Source organism: Oncorhynchus nerka, linkage group LG28 (genome assembly GCF_034236695.1).
Source record: "Oncorhynchus nerka isolate Pitt River linkage group LG28, Oner_Uvic_2.0, whole genome shotgun sequence".
Taxonomy (NCBI): Eukaryota; Metazoa; Chordata; class Actinopteri; order Salmoniformes; family Salmonidae; genus Oncorhynchus; species Oncorhynchus nerka.
The window spans coordinates 3958781-3974463 of NC_088423.1; the positions used below are offsets into that span (position 1 = coordinate 3958781).

The window sequence follows — 15683 nt, forward strand, 5'->3', positions numbered from 1 at the left end:
CATTGACACCATATTGTATTGGTTGTAGGTCCATTGACACTATGGTGTATTGTATTGGTTGTAGGTCCATTGACACTATGGTGTATTGTATTGGTTATAGGTCCATTGACACCATATTGTATTGGTTGTAGGTCCATTGACACTATGTTGTATTGTATTGGTTGTAGGTCCATTGACACCATATTGTATTGGTTATAGGTCCATTGACACCATATTGTATTGGTTGTAGGTCCATTGACACTATGGTGTATTGTATTGGTTGTAGGTCCATTGACACTATGGTGTATTGTATTGGTTATAGGTCCATTGACACCATGTTGTATTGGTTGTAGGTCCATTGACACCATATTCTATTGGTTATAGGTCCATTGACACTATGTTGTATTGTATTGGTTGTAGGTCCATTGACACCATATTGTATTGGTTATAGGTCCATTGACACTGTGGTATTGTATTGGTTGTAGGTCCATTGACACTATGTTGTATTGTATTGGTTGTAGGTCCATTGACACCACATTGTATTGGTTGTAGGTCCATTGACACTATGGTGTATTGTATTGGTTGTAGGTCCATTGACACCATATTGTATTGGTTGTAGGTCCATTGACACCATATTGTATTGGTTGTAGGTCCATTGACACTATGGTGTATTGTATTGGTTATAGGTCCATTGACACTATGTTGTATTGTATTGGTTGTAGGTCCATTGACACCATATTGTATTGGTTGTAGATCCATTGACACTATGGTGTATTGTATTGGTTGTAGGTCCATTGACACCATATTGTATTGGTTATAGGTCCATTGACACTATGTTGTATTGTATTGGTTGTAGGTCCATTGACACCATATTGTATTGGTTGTAGGTCCATTGACACTATGGTGTATTGTATTGGTTGTAGGTCCATTGACACTATGGTGTATTGTATTGGTTATAGGTCCATTGACACCATATTGTATTGGTTGTAGGTCCATTGACACTATGTTGTATTGTATTGGTTGTAGGTCCATTGACACCATATTGTATTGGTTGTAGGTTCATTGACACCATATTGTATTGGTTGTAGGTCCATTGACACTATGGTGTATTGTATTGGTTGTAGGTCCATTGACACTATGGTGTATTGTATTGGTTATAGGTCCATTGACACCATATTGTATTGGTTGTAGGTCCATTGACACTATGTTGTATTGTATTGGTTGTAGGTCCATTGACACCATATTGTATTGGTTATAGGTCCATTGACACCATATTGTATTGGTTGTAGGTCCATTGACACTATGGTGTATTGTATTGGTTGTAGGTCCATTGACACTATGGTGTATTGTATTGGTTATAGGTCCATTGACACCATGTTGTATTGGTTGTAGGTCCATTGACACCATATTGTATTGGTTGTAGGTCCATTGACACTATGTTGTATTGTATTGGTTGTAGGTCCATTGACACCATGTTGTATTGGTTGTAGATCCATTGACACTATGGTGTATTGTATTGGTTGTAGGTCTATTGACACCATATTGTATTGGTTTTAGGTCCATTGACACCATGTTGTATTGGTTGTAGATCCATTGACACTATGGTGTATTGTATTGGTTGTAGGTCTATTGACACCATATTGTATTGGTTGTAGGTCCATTGACACCATGTTGTATTGGTTGTAGGTCCATTGACACCATATTGTATTGGTTATAGGTCCATTGACACTATGTGGTATTTATTGGTTGTAGGTCCATTGACAGATGGTGTATTTTATTGGTTGTAGGTCTATTGACACCATATTGTATTGGTTGTAGGTCCATTGACACCATATTGTATTGGTTATAGGTCCATTGACACCATATTGTATTGGTTGTAGGTCCATTGACACTATGGTGGTCATTGTATTGGTTGTAGGTCCATTGACAGGGACAAATTGGTTCTAGGTCCATACTACTATGTGTATTGTATTGGTTATAGGTCCATTGACACTATGTGGTATTGTTTGGTTATAGGTCCATTGACACCATATTGTATTGGTTGTAGGTCCATTGACACTATGTTGTATTGTATTGGTTGTAGGTCCATTGACACCATGTTGTATTGGTTGTAGATCCATTGGACACTATGGTGTATTGTATTGGTTGTAGGTCTATTGAAACCATATTGTATTGGTTGTAGGTCCATTGACACCATGTTGTATTGGTTGTAGGTCCATTGACACCATGTTGTATTGGTTGTAGGTCCATTGACACCATATTGGGATTGGTTATAGGTCCATTGACACTATGTTGTATTGTATTGGTTGTAGGTCCATTGACACCATATTGTATTGGTTATAGGTCCATTGACACTGTGGTATTGTATTGGTTGTAGGTCCATTGAGGAGACTATGTTGTATTGTATTGGTTGTAGGTCCATTGACACCACATTGTATTGGTTGTAGGTCCATTGACACAACTGTGATGGTGTATTGTATTGGTTGTAGGTCCATTGACACCATATTGTATTGGTTGTAGGTCCATTGACACCATATTGTATTGGTTGTAGGTCCATTGACACTATGTTGTATTGTATTGGTTGTAGGTCCATTGACACCATATTGTATTGGTCTAGGTCCATTGACACCATATTGTATTGGTTGTAGGTCCATTGACACTATGGTGTATTGTATTGGTTGTAGGTCCATTGACACTATGGTGTATTGTATTGACTAGGTCCATTGACACCATGTTGTATTGGTTGTAGGTCCATTGACACCATATTGTATTGGTTGTAGACCATTGACACTATGGTGTATTGTACCAGGTTGTAGGTCCATTGACACTATGGTGTATTGTATTGGTTATAGGTCCATTGACACCATGTTGTATTGGTTGTAGGTCCATTGACACCATATTGTATTGGTTGTAGGTCCATTGACACTATGTTGTATTGTATTGGTTGTAAAATCACACCATGTTGTATTGGTTGTAGATCCATTGACACTATGGTGTATTGTATTGGTTGTAGGTCTATTGACACCATATTGTATTGGTTGTAGGTCCATTGACACCATGTTGTATTGGTTGTAGATCCATTGACACTATGGTGTATTGTATTGGTTGTAGGTCTATTGACACCATATTGTATTGGTTGTAGGTCCATTGACACCATGTTGTATTGGTTGTAGGTCCATTGACACCATATTGTATTGGTTATAGGTCCATTGACACTATGTGGTATTTTATTGGTTGTAGGTCCATTGACACTATGGTGTATTGTATTGGTTGTAGGTCTATTGACACCATATTGTATTGGTTGTAGGTCCATTGACACCATATTGTATTGGTTATAGGTCCATTGACACCATATTGTATTGGTTGTAGGTCCATTGACACTATGGTGTATTGTATTGGTTGTAGGTCCATTGACACTATGGTGTATTGTATTGGTTATAGGTCCATTGACACTATGTGGTATTGTATTGGTTATAGGTCCATTGACACCATATTGTATTGGTTGTAGGTCCATTGACACTATGTTGTATTGTATTGGTTGTAGGTCCATTGACACCATGTTGTATTGGTTGTAGATCCATTGACACTATGGTGTATTGTATTGGTTGTAGGTCCATTGACACCATATTGTATTGGTTGTAGGTCCATTGACACTATGTTGTATTGTATTGTAGGTCCATTGACACCATATTGTATTGGTTGTAGGTCCATTGACACCATATTGTATTGGTTATAGGTCCATTGACACTATGTTGTATTGTATTGGTTGTAGGTCCATTGACACCATATTGTATTGGTTATAGGTCCATTGACACTGTGTATTGTATTGGTTGTAGGTCCATTGACACTATGTTGTATTGTATTGTTGTAGGTCCATTGACACCATATTGTATTGGTTGTAGGTCCATTGACACTATGGTGTATTGTATTGGTTGTAGGTCCATTGACACCATATTGTATTGGTTGTAGGTCCATTGACACCATATTGTATTGGTTGTAGGTCCATTGACACTATGGTGTATTGTATTGGTTATAGGTCCATTGACACTATGTTGTATTGTATTGGTTGTAGGTCCATTGACACCATATTGTATTGGTTGTAGGTCCATTGACACTATGGTGTATTGTATTGGTTGTAGGTCCATTGACACCATATTGTATTGGTTATAGGTCCATTGACACTATGTTGTATTGTATTGGTTGTAGGTCCATTGACACCATATTGTATTGGTTGTAGGTCCATTGACACTATGGTGTATTGTATTGGTTGTAGGTCCATTGACACTATGGTGTATTGTATTGGTTATAGGTCCATTGACACCATATTGTATTGGTTGTAGGTCCATTGACACTATGTTGTATTGTATTGGTTGTAGGTCCATTGACACCATATTGTATTGGTTGTAGGTCCATTGACACCATGGTGTATTGTATTGGTTGTAGGTCCATTGACACTATGGTGTATTGTATTGGTTGTAGGTCCATTGACACTATGGTGTATTGTATTGTTAGGTCCATTGACACCATATTGTATTGGTTGTAGGTCCATTGACACTATGTTGTATTGTATTGGTTGTAGGTCCATTGACACCATATTGTATTGGTTATAGGTCCATTGACACCATATTGTATTGACACTATGTTGTATTGTATTGGTTGTAGGTCCATTGACACTATGGTGTATTGTATTGGTTATAGGTCCATTGACACCATGTTGTATTGGTTGTAGGTCCATTGACACCATATTGTATTGGTTGTAGGTCCATTGACACTATGTTGTATTGTATTGGTTGTAGGTCCATTGACACCATGTTGTATTGGTTGTAGATCCATTGACACTATGGTGTATTGTATTGGTTGTAGGTCTATTGACACCATATTGTATTGGTTGTAGGTCCATTGACACCATGTTGTATTGGTTGTAGATCCATTGACACTATGGTGTATTGTATTGGTTGTAGGTCTATTGACACCATATTGTATTGGTTGTAGGTCCATTGACACCATGTTGTATTGGTTGTAGGTCCATTGACACCATATTGTATTGGTTATAGGTCCATTGACACTATGTGGTATTTTATTGGTTGTAGGTCCATTGACACTATGGTGTATTGTATTGGTTGTAGGTCTATTGACACCATATTGTATTGGTTGTAGGTCCATTGACACTATGGTGTATTGTATTGGTTGTAGGTCCATTGACACCATATTGTATTGGTTGTAGGTCCATTGACACCATATTGTATTGGTTGTAGGTCCATTGACACAATATTGTATTGGTTATAGGTCCATTGACACTATGTGGTATTGTATTGGTTGTAGGTCCATTGACACTATGGTGTATTGTATTGGTTGTAGGTCTATTGACACCATATTGTATTGGTTGTAGGTCCATTGACACCATGTTGTATTGTATTGGTTGTAGGTCCATTGACACTATGGTGTATTGTATTGGTTATAGGTCCATTGACACCATATTGTATTGGTTGTAGGTCCATTGACACCATATTGTATTGGTTGTAGGTCCATTGACACTATGTGGTATTGTATTGGTTGTAGGTCCATTGACACCATATTGTATTGGTTGTAGGTCCATTGACACCATGTTGTATTGTATTGGTTGTAGGTCCATTGACACCATATTGTATTGGTTGTAGGTCCATTGACACTATGTGGTATTGTATTGGTTGTAGGTCCATTGACACTATGGTGTATTGTATTGGTTGTAGGTCCATTGACACCATATTGTACTGGTTATAGGTCCATTGACACCATGTTATGTTTGGTGTTTAGGTCCCGGCCGGTGATCACTGTGGACGTGTCTATCTACCTGCCTGTCTCCATCAACATCTCTGTGCCTCAGTGTCACGAGGGACCACAACACCTCAACTGTTTCAACGCAAGAGTCTGCCTGCTCTTCAGAGGAAAACACCTGCCAGGACAGATAGGTGAGCACTAATACAACTACACACATCTGTGTTCTGGAGTGGTCCTGGTTGACTGTTATGGAGTGGTCCTGGTTGACTGTTATGGCGTGGTCCTGGTTGACTGTTATGGCGTGGTCCTGGTTGACTGTTATGGCGTGGTCCTGGTTGAGTGTTATGGCGTGGTCCTGGTTGACTGTTATGGCGTGGTCCTGGTTGACTGTTATGGCGTGGTCCTGGTTGACTGTTATGGCGTGGTCCTGGTTGACTGTTATGGCGTGGTCCTGGTTGACTGTTATGGTGTGGTCCTGGTTGACTGTTATGGCGTGGTCCTGGTTGACTGTTGGCGTGGTCCTGGTTGGTGTTATGGCGTGGTCCTGGTTGACTGTTATGGTGTGGTCCTGGTTGACTGTTATGGCGTGGTCCTGGTTGACTGTGTTGGGGTGGTCCTGTGACTGTTATGGCTGGTCCTGACTGTTATGGCGTGGTCCTGGTTGACTGTTATGGTGTGGTCCTGGTTGACTGTTATGGTGTGGTCCTTGTTGACTGTTATGGTGTGATGCTGGTTGACTGTTCAAAAAGCTGATTTAAACAGCATGATCATTACACAGGTATGTTTTGAAGGAGTGTGCAATTGGCATGCTGACTGCAGGAATGTCCACTAGAACATTTACTCAGACCACGTGTATGTGGGCAAGAAGTTTGCTGATGTCAACATTGTGAACAGAGTGCCATATGGTAGTGGGATTATGGTATAGGCAGGCATAAGCTACGGACAACGAACACAATCACATTTTATCGATGGCAATTTGAATTCACAGATGTATTGAGATGAGATCCTGAAGCCCATTGTCGTGCCATCCATCCGCCGCCATCACCTCATGTTTCAGCATGATAATGCACAGCCCCATGTTATAAGGATCTGTACACAATGATTGGAAGCTGAAAATGTCCCAGTTGTTCCAGGGCCTGCATTCTCACCAGTCACCCATTGAATGTGTTTGGGATGCTCTGGATCAATGTGTGCTACACCGTGTTGCAGTTCCCACCAATATCCAGCAACTTCACATTGAAGAGGAGTGGGACAACATTCCACAGGCCACAATCAACAGCCCGATCAACTCGGTGGGAAGGAGATGTGTCGCGCTGGATGAGGCAAATGTTGGTCATACCAGATACTGACTGGTTTTCTGATCCATGCCCCTACCTTTTTGTTTTTGAGGTGCACTACATGACCAAAAGTATGTGGACACCTGCTCGTCGAACATCTCATTCCAAAATCATGGGCATTAAAATGGAATTGGTCCTTCTTTTGCTGCTGTAACAGCCTCCACTCTTCTGGGAAGGCTTTCCACTAGATGTTGGAATATTGCTGCAGGGACTTGCTTCCATTCAGCCACAAGGGCATTAGTGAGGTTCGGCGATTAGGCCTGGCTCGCAGTCAGCGTTCAAATTCAACGCCATTGTATGATGTAGCGTTAATATTTATTTTCACTGGAACTAAGGGGCCTAGTCCGAACCATGAAAAACAGCCCCAGTCCACTATTTCTCCTCCACCAAACTGTACATTTGGCACTATGCATTGGTATAGGTAGTGTTCTCCTGGCATCCGCCAAACCCAGATTAGTCCGTCAGACTGCCAGATGGTCAAGCATGATTCATCACTCCAGAGAATGCGTTTCCACTGCTCCAGAGTAAAATGGGGGGAGCTTTACACCACTCCAGCCGATGCTTGTCATTGCGCATGGTGATCTTAAGCTTGTTGGCCATGGAAGCCCATTTCATGAAGCTCCCGACAAACAGTTATTGTGCTGACGTGGTTTCCAGAGGCAGTTTGGAATTTGGTAGTGAGTGTTGCAACTGAGGACAGACAATTATTACATGTTTCAGCACTCTGCAGTCTTGTTCTGTGAGCTTGTGTGGCCTACCACTTTTGCGGCTGAGCCGTTGTTTCTCCTAGATGTTTCCACTTCACAATAACAGCACTTACAGTTGACCGGGGCAGCTCTGACTAGTTGGAAAGGTGGCATCCTATGACGATGCCACGTTGAAAGTCACTGAGCTTTTCAGTAAGGCCATTCTACTGTCAATGTGTGTCTATGGAGATTTTATACCTGTGTGCTCGATTTTATACAATGTGGCTGAAATAGCCAATTTGAAGGGGTGTCCACATACTTTTGTATATATAGTGTATTTGTGACCAACAGATGCATATTTGTAATCCCAGCCATAGATTAGGGCCTAATTAATTAATTCAAATTGACTGATTTCCTAATATGAACTGTAACTCAGTAAAATCTTTGAAATTTGTATCATGTTGTGTTTACATTTTTTTCAGTATATAAATCTGAGGCATCCGTTTGGCATTTCCACTCACTACCAAATATGGCGATAAGAGGAAGCCCGGCGATGAGAGGAAGCCCGGAAATATGCAAATACATGCTAAAATGTGCCTATAGGATCTCGCTAGCTCCTGCTTGGCTCTGCCCACCTTTGCTTTTTTCTGCCCATTATGAATCATTTGCTCCCATTGGAAATTACAGGCTGTGGTTTATCTTGGGGTAGTTATAAACAATATTTGGTTTAGGTGTGGCCCTGGTTGACTGTTTAGGTGTGTTGTGGTCATGGTTGTGTCTGTGGGTTTGGTCATGCTTGATCCCCCCCAGGACAGGGAAGTAGCCTGCTGGTATAGTTTGGTAATGACGCCTGGGCCGGTAATGAACACTCAACGCCCCTCCTTTCCGCCTGGCAGGGTGAGCTCATGGAAGGCGCTCCCGTACACACATAAGCGTGCACACGTGGAATGAATCAATGTCACACACACACACACACACACACACACACACAGTACCCTTTTGGTTGTGACTGGGGTGTATGCTGCTGTCCCTCCAACTGTTTTACAGCATTTCACCACTCTGAGGCACTTACTGCAGACTATGTATGTGTGTGCGCACGCGTGTGTGTTTGCTTGTGCGTGACGATGATTCATTCCACGGATTTCCAAAAAATTATGTCTGTTCGGAAATGAAAATATTGTTGATCAATATCAGAGAAAGTTTTGTAATCTAAGTCTAATTGCTGCAAAAAAATGTATAGCTATCAATTAAAAAGCCTGTATTCACCTTCGATATCGAACTGGAGAAGAAACAGAACTATGTCCCTTTAGATATGGTATATTATAAACAGAGATGTTTGAAAGCATTTGGAGAACATGTACTGAGTATACCAGACATTAGGAACACCTTCCTAATATTGAGTTGCACACCCCTTTGCTCTCAGAACAGCCTTAATTAGTCGGGGCATGGACTCTACAAGGTGTCTGAAGCATAATGTTCACAATGTTTTGTATACTGAGTGTATGTTGATCATCTTGGATAATGTTTTGTGCACTCCGTGTATGTTGATCATCTTGGATAATGTTTTGTGCACTCGGTGTTTGTTGATCATCTTGGATAATGTTTTGTGCACTCCGTGTATGTTGATCATCTTGGATAATGTTTTGTGCACTCCGTGTTTGTTGATCATCTTGGATAATGTTTTGTGTACTCCGTGTTTGTTGATCATCTTTGAATAATGTTTGGTATTTGTGTTGTTTGAAGTAGATAAACAAATTTTAAAAATGAATTGTAATAAGCATAATAAGCATTCATGAAAATACAAGTGTTATACATTGGTTAAAAGAAAAACTTCTTGTTAATCCAGCCGCTTTGTCAGATTTCAAAAAGGCTTTACGGCGAAAGCATACCATGTGATTATCTGAGGACAGCGCCCCGCTTACAAAAGCATACAAACATTTTCCAACCAAGTAGAGGAGTCACGAAAGTCAGAAATAGCGATAAAATGAATCACTTACCTTTGAAGATCTTCATCTGGTTGCAATCAGAAGGGTCCTAGTTACACAATAAATTGTCGTTTTGTTCGATAAAGTCCCTCTTTTATATCCCAAAAACTCTGTTTTGTTGGCGCGTTTTCTTCAGTAATCCACTGGCTCAAAGGCGGTTAAAACAGATGGTCTCTCTCCTCTCTCCCCAGAGTTGTTGTATAACCTGACAGCTGGTCTCTCTCTGTCTCTCCCCAGAGTTGTTGTATAACCTGACAGCTGGTCTCTCTCTTCCCTCCCCAGAGTTGTTGAATAACCTGACAGCTTGTCTCTCTCCCCAGAGTTGTTGTATAGCCTGACAGCTGGTCTCGCTCCTCTCTCCCCAGAGTTGTTGTATAGCCTGACAGCTGGTCTCTCTCCTCTCTCCCCAGAGTTGTTGTATACCCTGACAGCTGGTCTCTCTCCTCTCTCCCCAGAGTTGTTGTATAGCCTGACAGCTGGTCTCTCTCCTCTCTCCCCAGAGTTGTTGTATAGCCTGACAGCTGGTCTCTCTCTGTCTCTCCCCAGAGTTGCTGTATAACCTGACAGCTGGTCTCTCTCCTCTCCCCCCAGAGTTGCTGTATAACCTGACAGCTGGTCTCTTTGATCTCTCCCCAGAGTTGTTGTATAACCTGACAGCTGGTCGCTCTCCTCTCTCCCCAGAGTTGTTGTATAACCTGACAGCTGGTCTCTATCCTCTCTCCCCAGAGTTGTTGTATAACCTGACAGCTGGTCTCTCTCCTCTCTCCCAAGAGTTGTTGTATACCCTGACAGCAGGTCTCTCTCTGTCTCTCCCCAGAGTTGTTGTATAACCTGACAGCTGGTCTCTCTCCTCTCTCCCCAGAGTTGTTGAATAACCTGACAGCTTGTCTCTCTCCCCAGAGTTGTTGTATAGCCTGACAGCTGGTCTCGCTCCTCTCTCCCCAGAGTTGTTGTATTATAGCCTGACAGCTGGTCTCTCTCCTCTCTCCCCAGAGTTGTTGTATACCCTGACAGCTGGTCTCTCTCCTCTCTCCCCAGAGTTGTTGTATACCCTGACATCTGGTCTCTCTCCTCTCTCCCCAGAGTTGTTGTATAGCCTGACAGCTGGTCTCTCTCCTCTCTCCCCAGAGTTGTTGTATAGCCTGACAGCTGGTCTCTCTCTGTCTCTCCCCAGAGTTGCTGTATAACCTGACAGCTGGTCTCTCTCCTCTCCCCCCAGAGTTGCTGTATAACCTGACAGCTGGTCTCTTTGATCTCTCCCCAGAGTTGTTGTATAACCTGACAGCTGGTCTCTCTCCTCTCTCCCCAGAGTTGTTGTATAACCTGACAGCTGGTCTCTATCCTCTCTCCCCAGAGTTGTTGTATAACCTGACAGCTGGTCTCTCTCCTCTCTCCCAAGAGTTGTTGTATACCCTGACAGCTGGTCTCTCTCCTCTCTCCCCAGAGTTGTTGTATACCCTGACAGCTGGTCTCTCTCCTCTCTCCCCAGAGTTGTTGTATAGCCTGACAGCTGGTCTCTCTCTGTCTCTCCCCAGAGTTGCTGTATAACCTGACAGCTGGTCTCTTTGATCTCTCCCCAGAGTTGTTGTATAACCTGACAGCTGGTCTCTGTCCTCTCTCCCCAGAGTTGTTGTATAACCTGACAGCTGGTCTCTCTCCTCTCAACCCAGAGTTGTTGAATAACCTGACAGCTGGTCTCTCTCTGTCTCTCCCCAGAGTTGTTGAATAACCTGACAGCTGGTCTCTCTCCTCTCAACCCAAAGTTGTTGAATAACCTGACAGCTTGTCTCTCTCCTCTCTCCCCAGAGTTGTTGTATAGCCTGACAGCTGGTCTCGCTCCTCTCTCCCCCGAGTTGTTGTATAGCCTGACAGCTGGTCTCTCTCCTCTCTCCCCAGAGTTGTTGTATAGCCTGACAGCTGGTCTCTCTCCTCTCTCCCCAGAGTTGTTGTATAACCTGACAGCTGGTCTCTCTCTTCTCTCCCCAGAGTTGTTGTATAACCTGACAGCTGATGTGGATAAGAGGCAGAGGAGCCAGTCTTCCAGAGTGTACTTCATTCAGAACGGAGCCCAGATCAGCTTAATGAGCAACGAGCTCAGTCTGGACATCAACAGAGAGAATTGCCAACAGTACACTGCATATGTTAAGGTGAGTCCCTAGAAGTCATTTAGTTTGTCGCAGTGCTTTGCTTTATCTTGGCCAGGTCGCAGTTGTAAATGAGAACTTGTTCTCAACTGGCCTACCTGGTTAAATAAAGGTGAAATAAAATAAATAAATAAAATGTGGGCCTGTGGTTGGCAATGCCAAGGTTGTGGGTTCAATTCCTGTAGAGATCACATAAGAAAGGTCCCTTTTCCTCAGAGCAGAGTGTCCCCAGCGGTCAAAGCTGGTTGCAATGATTATCAGTTTTTTTGTCGTAAAGTCACGGTCAGGTTGTATACTGGTTGTATATGGAAGTTTGTTTAACGTTAAGAAGACATCTTCTCGTTGACCAACAGAGACCAGTGGGTTGTAGTCTCACATACCAGACTGTGTTGTGTGCCACCAGGTTAAGGTGATAGTATACTGTATGATGACTTCTCATCCAGAAAACATGTTTACAACTAGATATGATGTCGTTAAGATGTGATGTGCCCTGATGTTGCCCTATTTGTCCCAGTTAGCTGGTTCAGTTGGAGCTATTGTGTCCATGTCCTCCACTGAACTCTTTCTCATGGCAACTGGATTATTCAAGCAGTGTTTGTCAAGCTGTTTTCTTTCTGTTTGTTTTGATGTTCTGAAGCGACGTTCAATCTCCATAGCATCTCCGGTGGCAACTTCCGTTCAGTCTTAATAGTTTTGATAGGCTCAAAACAATGTTGAAATTGTAGGCAAGGCAAACAAAACAAAGGTGAATCATGTTGGCTACAATCATTGTTCCCGCTCATTCTTTTTTCAGCACTGAGCAAATTTCAGGTCTGCTGTGCAACACACGTTTACAGTGAACACTGAGGCTGAACCCCCTATAAGTTAGTTATAACAGTGGCCAAGTATTCTACTGTGGATGTTTGATCATAATGTAGTCCTACCAGAGTGGCCTACAATCAATAACAATGGAGAAGAATGCATCCCATAACATTCTATCATTCAGCCTACAGTAGCAGCAATGTGTGGTGTTCAATGTAGAAAAATCTACATTCCATGAGACTTTAGAAAAAACATGCAGGGCTTGACATGAATAACCTGTTTATCCACTTCACCTTCAGACAAGGAGGTGACTGAAAATGTGTTGTTTGACACAAGAAACCACAAAATACAATTAATCAGTCAAATTATGCTACCCTCTGCCTGTTGGCTACTTAGCTTATTGAAGACTGTTTCAAAATACAACACTAACCCTTTAAAACATAAAAAAGCTCTTTACCTGACTCGCTTTTCAAAGATGGCTAGAAGTGCTCTTGTAGGAAGCAACCACTCCCCCATTGTTGTCTAGAAATTAGCTATAACTGTGCTAATAACTAATTAGCAAAGAACATTAACACATTTGCACAGGTGGCTACATGCAGCTCTCGCTTTGATCTCAAGCATATCTATTCGCGACCCCTCATACTGTAAACAGTCCAGTTCAAAGTGAATGGCACAGATCCATATATGGCAATGGTCTATTTGCATATTGGCCTACTGCAGCTCTGATTGGTTAAGAGTATGGGCCTGAGTCATGGCTGTCAATGCAATAAAATCCTACTCCGATGCGCTCCACAAGAAAATCTCTTGCACAGTTAGTTTTGCATACTAATAAGTCTTGCATAGTTTTTTTTTCAGTATGTTACGTTGAAGGTGGCTAATATTGTGTTGATTCGAGCACAATTTCCACAGTTGAGGGAAATGTTGATAGTGTTAACTCAAGGGGAAAACTCTAGAAAGTTGAGGGAAGTTCAGTCTCGTGCTGCGAGGGCTGATATTTCTTCTGCATGGCAGTCCGAAGGGAGCAGTGCGCAGCTTAGAGGGCTATAATATACACTGCTCAAAAAAATAAAGGGAACACTTAAACAACACAATGTAACTCCAAGTCAATCACACTTCTGTGAAATCAAACTGTCCACTTAGGAAGCAACACTGATTGACAATAAATTTCACATGCTGTTGTGCAAATGGAATAGACAACAGGTGGAAAGTATAGGCAATTAGCAAGACACCCCCAATAAAGGAGTGGTTCTGCAGGTGAGGACCATAGACCACTTCTCAGTTCCTATGCTTCCTGGCTGATGTTTTGGTCACTTTTGAATGCTGGCGGTGCTTTCACTCTAGTGGTAGTGCAGGTAGTGCAGCTCATCCAGGATGGCACATCAATGCGAGCTGTGGCAAGAAGGTTTGCTGTGTCAGTCAGCGTAGTGTCCAGAGCATGGAGGCGCTACCAGGAGACCAGGCCAGTACATCAGGAGACGTGGAGGAGGCCGTAGGAGGGCAACAACCCAGCAGCAGGACCGCTACCTCTGCCTTTGTGCAAGAAGGAGCAGGAGGAGCACTGCCAGAGCCCTGCAAAATGACCTCCAGCAGGCTACAAATGTGCATGTGCCTGCTCAAATGGTCAGGAACAGACTCCATGAGGGTGGAAATGAGGGTTCCCCAGACCTGAATCCAATTGAGCACATCTGGGACATCATGTCTCGCTCCATCCACCACAGACTGTCCAGGAGTTGGCGGATGCTTTAGTCCAGGTCTGGGATGAGATCCCTCAGGAGACCATCCGCCACCTCATCAGGAGCATGCCCAGGTGTTGTAGGGAGGTCATACAGGCACGTGGAGGCCACACACACTACTGAGCCTCATTTTGACTTGTTTTAAGGACATTATATCAAAGTTGGATCAGCCTGTGGTGTGGTTTTCCACTTTAATTTTGAGTGTGACTCCAAATCCAGACCTCCATGGGTTGATAAATTTGATTTCCATTGATCATTTTTGTGTGATTTTGTTGTCAGCGCATTCAACTATGTAAAGAAAAAAAGTATTTAATAAGAATATTTCATTCATTCAGATCTAGGATGTGCTATTTTAGTGTTCCCTTAATTCTTTTGAGCAGTGTATATTGGCTATAGGTATGTGTGCATGTGTGTGAAAGTTCAACAGTTGTCTGGTTGAGTGGTTTTATCCTGCAGCTTGCTGGATCAGGGCAAATGTGACATGCAAGCAGTCATAACAGTTAAAACAACACTGTTTACTTTCTGCTATCATCTCCAAATGGATAGAAACAGTAGGTGGTAGAGTAGCTTCACAGACCACATAGATAAGTAGCTAAGGTGCAGGAAGATATGTGTCTTAAACTGGAAACTGATCCCTCCGCACACTCACTGGTTGAGCCATGCAAATTTCTGTTATTTAATTTCCAAGCATTCGGTCACCGTAGTAGACCGTTGTCACTATCGTCAGATAGCCTAGAGCTCTGACTGAAACTAGGTTTTAATTACTGCAATTTGCATGCATCTTAATGTGCAGACAAGCTTCTTGTCCGGAGTAGGAACTGTAGACAGTCACATAAATAGTAAGTTACTGTATCGTAACCTGCTGATTCAGAGGCAGCCTTAGAGTGGACCTACCGTATGTCCTGAGGCCTGAGGGCGTCCATGTATGTCTCACCTCCTGCTAATGGGGACCAGAGGTCCCACCCCACACGGAGCCTGTGCATTTCACTGCCATTCTCTACAGTGGACCCCAGGCTAATTTCTCCCTGGGAGGCTGAGCCTGACTGAACTCAATACCATTCTATCCTTCTCGCACTCCCCCCCCCCCCCCCCCACAAAAAAAGTCCTGGGTTCAAACACTATTCGAAAACACTTAAAGTACTTTATATGTGCTTGACTGTGTTAGAACCCAGGTCTGCTACCCTGCCATACAGCCCATAGTGTTAGAACCCAGGTCTGCTACCCTGCCATACAGCCCATAGTGTTAGAACCCAGGTCTGCT

The 15683-nt window shown here is 42.7% G+C and overlaps 1 protein-coding gene across 1 annotated transcript in view; it reads left to right on the forward strand.

Annotated features, from left to right (window-relative positions):
- LOC115120420 (integrin alpha-9-like) overlaps window positions 1-15683 on the forward strand; it is a 224493-nt gene that overhangs the window by 114121 nt on the left and 94689 nt on the right. Inside the window, exons 14-15 of the mRNA XM_065012599.1 lie at window positions 5773-5927; window positions 11731-11891. Of these exons, the coding sequence (XP_064868671.1) occupies window positions 5773-5927; window positions 11731-11891 (316 nt within the window). The remainder of the gene's footprint in view (window positions 1-5772; window positions 5928-11730; window positions 11892-15683) is intronic.